The 10,634-nt window shown below is 38.5% G+C and overlaps 1 protein-coding gene across 7 annotated transcripts in view; it reads left to right on the top strand.

The window, feature by feature from the left end:
* The first annotated feature begins 319 nt into the window (after positions 1-319).
* Positions 320-10,634, top strand: part of PLEKHA1 (pleckstrin homology domain containing A1) — a 38,978-nt gene continuing 28,663 nt past the window's right edge. For all 7 annotated transcript variants that reach the window (XM_006913498.3, XM_006913499.3, XM_025047955.1 and 4 more), the window contains exons 1-3: positions 320-480; positions 3,872-3,928; positions 6,248-6,293. In XM_006913498.3, coding sequence (XP_006913560.1) covers positions 340-480; positions 3,872-3,928; positions 6,248-6,293 — 244 coding nt within the window. In that variant the 5' untranslated portion in view covers positions 320-339. The remainder of the gene's footprint in view (positions 481-3,871; positions 3,929-6,247; positions 6,294-10,634) is intronic.

Genomic DNA, 10,634 nt, shown 5'->3' with positions numbered 1-10,634 from the left:
CGATTTATAAGTGAGGAAATAAAAGTTTGGATACCTAATTTTTTGGCTCACTTGGGTTTGTTTAGGGAAAAAGTAAATTATTCAACGGAGGGGAATATTTCTCCTTTGTCCTCATCACTGTGAACAGTTACACTTGATAACCACTCATTATAAGCTGAATTTCAAAAGTGATTTTTGGCCATGCTTTGTATGTATTCACATTAACCAGTCCCCACCAGTGTTGGAAAGTAAGCTCCTTGTTGAACAAATCATACCAAAGCGTATTTTATGCTTGAAGTCCACTGAGAAATACTTACTGTTCATATTTTTTATTTTACAGTGTAATGTTCAGGCTCAGAAATGCCTTATGTGGATCGTCAGAATCGCATTTGTGGTTTTCTAGACATTGAAGAAAATGAAAATAGTGGGAAATTTCTTCGAAGGTACTTCATACTGGATACCAGAGAAGATAGTTTTGTATGGTACATGGATAATCCACAGGTTTGTAAAATCCAAAGTGTTACCTTTTTGTAAAAGCATCTAAGAGTTTTAATTCTTAAAGTATTTGATATACTACGCTGATGTTAGGATTCGTCTTCCTAAGCAGTATATATTTAGATCATTTCTGGTTTCACTCTCTTTGCCCTGCATACCCAACTCCTACTGTCTTATTTATAGTTCGGGAGATAAAATGCTAAGTTTATTTGATAAAAATTTATGCGTCATATCTGTTTTTCTTCCCTTGGGAGAGAAACGCTATCTCTGGTAGATATTTCAACGTCATTTAGGTTTAAGGTACCATCTCTAGGATAGAGACTACTATCTTTTGATAAATAAACTAAAATTAGTCGACCCCCTCGCATATATGTGGTCCTTTCATCTCGTAGTGTCAAACTTGAGTGTCCGCCGTTGTAATGCCATTCATGAGTTGAAATCCACTTTGATTTTATTGTTGCCTTGCACATCGTTGGGTTAAATATCATAAATTAAAAATTAGAAAAAATTAGCATTCTAATTTTAGGATCCATGAGAGACCTTGGGTTAGAGATCACCTGTTAAACAGTTTTAGATTTTCTCTACGTGTGAAGCTATTCAAATTGAGATGTCTACTGCAAAGAAGTATGTGCAAAGCAAGGGATGAGTCCCTCGCAAACTTCTGAACTAACACAGTCTCCTGGGCTAATGCAGATGAGGAACCTATGGGTGAGGGGAACCTCAGGGACCGACTTCCAGGAGGCTCCCTTCTGTTTCACAGAGCAGGAGCTCACAACTAGTCCAGTATTCTGTACTACCCTGTACTGACTTTCGATGAGATAAAGTACGTGTATGCTAATGCATTTACACTTGTTTATATAGACTTCGAGTTGTAAGGGACCTTGCTATTAATTCAGCCTCCTTAGTGCAAGAAACTCATTTATCCCTGATCTTTACTTTAGCTGTTGTTTGAACTACACATTACTAAAAAGTACATATTATATTTAAGACAGCTTTAATTATTATTTGTTCTGTGAGCCATATCTCATTTCTTATACCTTCTACCCATTAATCGTACTTTTGCCCTCTGATTCTCTATAAAGTTTAGACCATTATCCATATGCAGCCTTTCACATTTTGGAGGATAATTTGTATTTTAATTCAGTTTATATTATTTGAGTGCTGACTTTGTATGAGACTGTTTTGCTAGGAACTGCCTTGTCTCTGTCCTTATCCTTAAAAGCTTACGCACACTCGTTTTACTCCCTTACCTCTGTAACCAGTTTTCTTGGTGGTAGTCACCTGGCTATGCAACCACATGATTCATGCCTTGGTTACATGACCAGAGTCAGTGGGAGAAGGAACAGGTCAGCAGAAAGCCAAAGTTCATCTTTACCTTTTTAAAACAAACAAACAAAACATAAATCATGTTCCTCCCTTTTGTGGCACAATCCCCTCCCAAACTCCTTTTCCCAAAGTAGAAAATAACTTCGTCCCCCTGAGTCCCTCTAAGTACTGTTTACTAAGTTCCAGTCTCTGGTCCCTCTCAGCCATGTGAGCCATTGCTTAGTTCTGCCTCTTCTCTCCTTCGTTTGTCTCTCTCCACAAGATATGCTTTCTCCTGAATTTTATTTAAAACTCCTTGATTGTTTTTCTGTCTTCATATATAATAGATTCTCCTTCTCAGAATTTCTCCCTTTACCAGTACTAAAAGATAAATAAATAAAATAGAATATGTTTTATTACACAGACAGGAACGTAAACTTGGAATTCAGCTAGAAGAGGGAGATCAAGTCTTCATGGAGGCGGTAACATTTGAAATTAACCTAAAAGTATGGGTATGATTTCGGCCAAGAGGTGGAGAAGTGGGTATTCGGTGCTCAGAGAACAGCAGGGGCAAAGAAACCAAAGCACGACACTGCAGCAGGGAGGGTGTCTGTTGGAGCTGGCACTCAACCAGGTCTTCCTCCCGTGAACTCTTTCGAAGCCAGATTTTTGTGGTGTCATTAGTGCATTGGTTTTTCCGAACGTAGTGCAGAATTTTAAATATGCCTTTTTATTTAGTTCCTAATAATGTTATCACTTCATTCCAGTTGATGAGATTCTTTTACAGTCTTGATTTTTCCAACCATTGTATTAGCCACCAATACCAGCTTCGTGTCACTTTTAAATGTATTAATCAAGACTTATAGCTCTCTCATGAAAACTTTAGTAAAATGTCTTGCTTAAGAGTGTTAAATTCAACCACACGAAACTGATAATGTATCCTCCCTCCCCGCCACCTTCATGTACTAAAAAATGGCAATATGATGGCTGATGTTTTGGTGCGGTGACATGTCCCACTGATCCTGACAGCCCTGGTAATGCGAGAACATTGGTGGCTCACCTGCCTTCACGGAGCCGTGCTTCCGTTTTGTTTCCCTTACCACTGTTGGTTTGAAAGTCCATTCTGGTGTATTACTGGGATCAGCTTGGGGCTTTCTGTGATGTATTAAGGGCATGAGTAATGGTGGAATAGTAAATAATTAAGTAGCTGTATTGGGAAGTGAATTCGAAGAAACCTGAAAAAATGTTTTGGTGAAAAGAGTGCAGGAGCTCATAAGAACAAATGCCTCATTTCCCTTTTTATCTTAAATGTCATATTAGTTTATTATTTCTTGTTCCTTGTCAAGTAACACATTTGGAAACCCACTTTTCTTCTGGTCAAACTTGGCAGCAATTATACTGGTCATAGGAACTAGATATTTTGAATATCCTTTATTTCTCAGCTACTTGGATTTCTCCGTACTGCGCCACTGTTTAATCTGTGACCCTTTATGTCATCCAGCCATGATATAGTGTCTCATTTCTTTTCCTCACACAAAGGCTTGGAGCTGTCTTCATCTAGGCAAGATAGTAGAGTTATGGAGGACTTAAAAGAAAAATTTTGAATGGAAGGGTAGCAGTGTTTGGAAAAAATTGCTTTCATAGTAGTTAGGTCTTGAAGACATTTTAACATTTTATTTCCTTATCCAAACTTAAAGAAAAGAAAAACAAAAACACTCTAACCATAAAATATTTTGTATAAGAATACAATCATTTAAAGTTACTTACACATTAAAAAGTTATAATTCTATATCCGTATTTATTTAGGGTTTATATTTGGAAGCTTTTTTTTTAAGCCCACGAAAGAGAAACTAAGTTCAACTGCAATGAGAAAAATAGCCTTTTAGTTATAGAAAGTATTAAGGTGGAACAGAGTAGAGTTCACTTTTGTTATCCACATTGTCAACTTGATTTCAGACATAGTAAATGCCTAAACTGAAAAGTTGCTTTGTAATATGTGATATTGAAAAATCTTATTTTCAGTATGTGTACAGTATTATAACATAAATTTGTAATGGTGGATATTAATTGTACGTTAATCATTTATTTCCAGAACCTGCCTTCTGGATCGTCACGTGTCGGAGCCATTAAACTCACCTACATTTCAAAGGTAGGCTTTCTGTGTCGGGTTATGTGTATGCGTGGGTCACAATCCCTCGGGACGGGAGTGCGAGTAAAAGCGATTTCCTTTCTGTGTCATTTAATGATGATGTTCAGGTTCACATAATGCTGAAAATAGTACCTGATTACTATGTTTTGTCGTTGTTTGATAAAATTAGAAAAAATACGGAGATAATATAAGGCGTGGCAAATTGTGGAAGTTAACATTAACTTTTATGATCAGGTATATAAATATTAGAAGGGGGAAGTCAGTTAACAGGTTCTCTCTCTCTTTGGGAACAATGGAGATGTTTTTCTAACTCCATTATATTTAAGCCATTTCTAATTTTTAATTCCATAACCTTTGACTTTTTGTTTATATTTTATTTGGGGTAAAATATGAACCATCTTCATGATGAAAGGATGATTTTTCCCTCGGTTCACTCTGTTTCTTAAATCTCTTGTTTGTTGATTTTTTCTGGCATTTTTGCAATACATTTTTTAAAAATTTAGATTCGTTATTATCAGACAGTATTTATTTCTTTTATTGGTGTTTTGGGAACCAAGATAGGCATGCTGAGGAGCTAGCCCTCTGAGTTTTTTGTATTTTACACAAAATAATACACTTGTTGATGACTTAATGTGTGAAATATGAGGAGCACACAGTGTGATTCAGTGATGCGCATATGCGTACTATTCTGCACAACAGTGATTCAGTGATGCGCATATGCTTACTATTCTGCACAACACAGTGTGATTCAGTGATGCGCATATGCGTACTATTCTGCACAAACTGCTATTCGATTAGTTAGCACAGGTCTTTATCAGAAGACCAATTTGCAAGTGTGCCTCCGTTTAAAAGGTATTTTTTAAATAAAATATTTTATCACTGTAACAAAAGAGCTATTCAGTCTCACTGACAAAAAAATAATTAGCCCTTGGACAATAAAGATTACATTATTTAAAGGGAAACATGTTAAAGCCGTATTTTGTAAATTTATAAAACAAATATTGTTTGTTTGCCTCAAGTATTCCTGTAAATTAAAACATTTAATTTACATCATTTAATTTGCATCCAGGTAGCTTGCAACTTATATTCTAAAGAGACTATTAGGAAGTGTAGCATGTCATTATAAAAGTTCTAGATCCTCAATTGGCTTGATGCCTACACTGTATGCATCCCATCATGTAAACACGCTGCAAGCATTTTCGACTCTCAGTGATGTGATGTGGAAAGGCCTATTTTACTGAAATAAGTTGAGAGAGAGATTGCCCATCTGCTGGTATCTTTTTCAGTTGCTCGTTGCCTGGTCTTTTTAAAAATGAGATCCTTTTTTAAAAATAAACTATTAACTAAGCAGGCAGGCTGACTGGCCAGCTGCTGTTTTTTCTCCATTGCTCCCCTTTTAAAATATAACCTCTGTGCAGTTCTGGTAGCTTTCATCTCTGCCCCACAGCCTACGGAAGTTTGAATTGTACACTTTGTACTCTACTTTAGACATGCCACTTTTTTTTCCAGAATTTATTCCTGGAACAAATTTCAGTGTGACTCAGAGCTGTGAATTTATAGTTGGGATCAGTCAGGAACCCCAGACTTAGAATTCCTTTTGAAGGTACAAAACAGATGCTACAGTTCTAAGTCCTGACGCTGGACAGCAGCACAGCAGTCGGCATGAGTGGGCTTCCAGACAGCTGCCTCACGTGGAGGCTGGTGGCGCCCAGGCCAAGCGCAGTTAGTCGCTTCAGCTTCTCAGAGGAGCCGCGCATTCCACGGAGTAAGGCGACCCCGTCATCCTGGACTGTTCTAATGTACAAGAGGGCATCCAGTGCCATTTTGATTTTCCTCGTTGCAGATTAATGCCTTCTGGGTTTTTGGACTTTCTTAAGTACACAGTCTCCCCTTTGCTCACCATCATTTTCTCTTATCACTGACAGCTAATTTAGAAATAGACAGTCTGGGAAGAATTCGTCCTTTCTGTAGAGTATTCATTTGAGGGTGTTTTGAAAATTATGTTAAATGAAAAATAGTAATATGTGTGACATAAAACTTAATCATTTACTTTCATCTCCTTCACGTTTCCTTGGAAGAAGAAAACAAGCTTGTTCAAAGAGAACATTGAAGCATCATTTGTTTTAAACACCTTGCAGTTGGGACTCATCCTATATTTAATTTGCAGTTCTTTTTCAGTTGCCTTTAAAATTTAATTTTATATCTGTGTGTTAGATGTGTATGATTATTGGGAAATTACACACTCGGAAGTTACACAGTATTTAAGGCTGGTTATCGTAGCCCATGAAGAAGTGTAAGTGATTCTCTCTCTCTCGTTAGGTTAGCGATGCAACTAAGCTGAGGCCAAAGGCTGAGTTCTGCTTTGGTAAGTTGCTGTATTTTATGTGAGTTATTTGAAGTTAGATTAATGTAATTACACCATATTGTAAAACAGTCACCAAAAACAACACAACACAACCCTAATGGCTAATGAATTATTCTAAGGCAAATTCCCTTGAAACCCCCATCCAGGTGAAGAAATAAAACTGCTCTCTCACCCCTGAAGCCTCTTTCCTGAGTCCCATCCCGCTCCAGCCCCCTCCCTCTGTCCATGTGTAATCATTGTCTAGGTCTTTACAGTGATCACCCCCAGCAAGGTTTCAGGTAATACTTAACTTTCTACCTTGTATTAGTCTATATTTAATACATAAATAATGAAAGGATTTGTTTTTCAGCTGGTAGGTAATGAGAAGTTCATAGCGTGGGGTAATCGAGGGTATCTGATTAATTCGTTCATCAGACATTTAGTGAACGTCTCACGTACGTGCACCGTGCTCGTCTCTGGGGCTGTGAGGGTGGCAAGATGCGATCGCCGCCCCTGTGACTCTCACAAGCTGGTGTCTCGCAGGCAGATACAGTGCCAGGTGATTCCTGCATTCATCACGGTCAGAAAAGGAGTGCGCAGTCTCCTTTTCTGACTTTTCTAGGGGCAAGTCAAGTAACAGAGAACTTTGTATTTTAGAATTTGTCATACACGTATTCTCGGCAAGTCTTTTTAATATAAAATCTCAAGCTTACATTTTGAACGAATAGGAATATATAGTAATAGATTAGACATTCAGTTATGGGAATATTTAGAGCGGGTAATTTTAGTTGGAATCAAAGATTAAGACTGATCATTTATTGGTCTGCTAATAGTTAGTCCTCTGCTACCAGAGAGGATAGAGAAAAGATTCATAAATGCTTGCCTTTGGAGAGGGAGCCTCTGGCTTGTAAAATGGAACCACAGCTTCCACTCAAAATGGCAACATTGGCTTTCCCACCTCTGCTTCCTCAGATTGCTCAAAAACAGTGAGAACAAGAAACATTCAAACCATCTTTGATGAAACTAGCAGACATCTGTAACCCACAGTGTATAAAGATGGAAGGCGGATGGAGGGGGGATGATAAACAACTTAGTAGAGTTGGCCATTGCAGTGTCCTGCCCATGCTCCAACTCTAGGTAGACTTGGATGCTGGATTTGTCTGGAGAAGCAACAGTGAGGAGAGACCAAAAAAAGGGACTTTGTTTGAACATCTATATAAGAAACAACCTCTAACCTGTACCTGCGTCTGGCTCAGTCAGGCAGCCACCCCCCATTCCAGCAAGTAATGGCATGTATAGTGTCTCCAGAAATAGAATCAGTGAGGCTGTGCCCTTGCGAACACTAGTTCCAGAGAAGAGAGATGAAGCACGACACCGAAAATAGGATTGAATGAAAGTCTGCACACTGAATGCAGCCCTTTCCTTCATCCCGCCCCAGAGCATTGGAGAGCCACGTGTAGGTGGGCTAAGAATCCGAACACCCCAGAGAAGAGAGCCGGGGGAGCTGACCGCTGCGCGTTTCTGCTAAAAGACTGTGTACAGCGAAGTCCACCAGTCAGCAGTCCTACATGCGTTCAAGAGCTTCTAATCAGAGTTTTAGTACCTTATTTTGAAACATGAATAGATAGCCCAGGATTACATGACTTTTGAGAACTATCAAATAGAAAAAGGAACATGAGGCCATGCAAAACTCAGGAAAAGAAAGTCAAAAAAACCTAAAAGGAGAACAGAGATAAAGATGGATAATGGGAGAGAAAAAAGAAAATTAGAGGTTCCATCAGGAAAGTCCAACGTCTGACTGATAGAGGAGGAGAGGATAGAGAAAGAATAGAGGAAATGGAATTGGCGAAATAACGTGATGTAATTTCTCATAACCATTTGATCCATAAGCATATGTGAACCATAGCGAGATTGAGCCTAGTTTGTGAAATGGTTACTGTTTGCAGTCATGCTAATATTTGTGCTTCAGGTTTTGATCTATTCACTCTGATAGTAAAAATTCGAAATGAAATAAAGAAGTGCTCAAGTGAAAAGGTAGTGAAAACCCAAGCCTGTGAGATATGTTCCTTCATTAGAGACGACGAAACTTTAAAAGCATGGCAACTTCGTGCCTGATCCCGTCTGATCCCGGAAGCTAAGCAGGGTCGTAACCCAAGCCTGTGAGATATGTTCCTTCATTAGAGATGACGAAACTTTAAAAGCATGGCAACTTCGTGCCGATCCCGTCTGATCCCGGAAGCTAAGCAGGGTCGGGCCTGGTTAGTAGTTGGATGGGAGACCCCCTAGGAAGACCAGGTGCTGTAGGCTTTAAATAAAAGCATAGCAACTTCGACGTTTCATACATTTTTTTTTTATTCAGAGTTTTATTTCCTCCTTTCTCTGTCCCCTCCCCAATAATGCAAATATGCTACTTTTCAGTAATTTTCCACCAAGCTTTCTTACTTGGAAGTCTCCAGATAACATAAGCAGTGGAAGGGAAAGATGCTGAAGAAGAATATTTTGTCCCACGCACTGTGCAGTTTTCTTACATACATCACCTCTACCCCTCAAGGAAGGGATGGCTGGCATTCCGTGTCCTAGACGAGAATAACAGAGCTCAGAGAGATTAAGTAATGTTTCTAAGATGATACTGCTAATCAGTGCATAAGCTAGTCAGGTCTGACTCTAGGCTCTGATTTTTTTAACCCATCACATCACTATGCCTCTTGAAACAATACTTAAAGCACATGAATTGTTATTCAGACTGCAAGGTGTGCTAAGAGTCTTTTTAGAGGTATATTTGCCTCTCTTTCCCATAAAAGAGATCCTTATATAAATGTTATTCATGCAAAAGCGTGTGTGTTAAGTAAGCACTTGCTTGGTGGCAGGTGTACTGTATCACTAAGTGCTTAGAGTTCATACTCTCCAGACGCTCTAGGCAGTTTCCCAAAACAGCCTTGAGAGGAAGAAGCCATCATGAGAACTCAGCCTAAGCTGGGAAAAGACGCTTTACTGATTGTTAGAGATTAAAAGCAGAAGCTAAATGTGGACATTGTCCTAGCGAGTTAATTTATCTTAGTTTATCTTTATGGCATTTATAATTTCTCCAGCCTCTAGTAAGATATGAAAGAACTGATTTACAGTGTTTTAAATTTCTTTAGTTTTCAGTCTAGTTGTTTTATAGCACTTCACAAAAAATTATTTGATTTCCTTTATGAGATTCTCATCTCAATTCAAGGAAGCTCTGCTTTAGTGTCTTGGTCTCAGTTCCAATTTCAGAATCTTATGCATTTGAGAAATAACTTATTTTCCCTAAAGGGTTACATCTCCTCGTTCCCTTGGTCGTATTCAGCTGAGTGCTGGTATACCATTTAAAATTTCAATGGAGACTTCTGGAAATTATTCTTACATTTCAAAAATTGCAACACCGTAAGCTATTCAAATAATCCTAGAATATTTGTTTAAAAAATAAATGCATGCGATATGTAATTAGTAAGTTTTAATACAGGAGTTGTAGTTTGTCGGCAACTGTATATGCAGAGGTAGGCTTTGCTTTATACAAGTAGTCACTAAAGGGGCGTATATAAATTTAATTGCATAAAAGTTCCAAATGTATTAAGATTTTAAATATAAAGAAAATGCATAAGTGCTGGAAAGTAAAGGTGTTTATTTTTATAATCTTGAGTTGGGGAGATTTTTTAAATATGTTTGATAAAAGATACCATGAACAAAGTGAAGAAACAAATGACAAACTGGAAAAAGTACTTGAAATAAAAAAGTAAGAACTCATATAAAAACTCTTATAAGTCTATAAAAAAATAAACGAACAACTCAGGAGAAATATGAGTAAAGAAAATATACAAAGTTCACAAAACAAATACATGTGGCCAATAAACATATAAAACTAATTTATCTCAATAATCGCAGAAATTCAGATTTAAACAAGGTATAATTATTCGCCAATTGGGTAGTCAGAGTGCTGTATTAGTCAGGGTCCAGTCAGAAAAACACACGAAACCAGGTATTTCAAACCCAGCGGATTTGTTAAAGGGATTGGTTACCAAAATGTTGTTAAAGCTGAAAAAGTACAAAGGGAATGATGAACTGACCCACAAGTTAGAAACTGCATGACGCAGCTGCCACCCCCAGGGCTGGAGAGACGAAAGAAAAGGTAGTATTACCAGAGCTTTGGAGGGGGCCACCAGGGGGCTAGTGCCTGGCGTGTGCTGGGACCCCAAGGCTGGGTAGGAGGCTGAAGCAGCTGCTTGTGTGCTGCTGCTGCTGCTCGAGAGAGGTCAGCAAGAGCAGGGATCTGCAAGAGACCCCTCTTCTCATTGGTCTCCCCACCTTCCCATATCCCCTCCGAGCGTCCCATTGGCAGAA

This window comes from Pteropus alecto, unplaced genomic scaffold, assembly GCF_000325575.1.
Source record: "Pteropus alecto unplaced genomic scaffold, ASM32557v1 scaffold205, whole genome shotgun sequence".
NCBI classification, from domain to species: Eukaryota; Metazoa; Chordata; class Mammalia; order Chiroptera; family Pteropodidae; genus Pteropus; species Pteropus alecto.
Note: the sequence above shows the minus strand (reverse complement) of the source record. Positions and strands in the feature narration are given on the sequence as shown.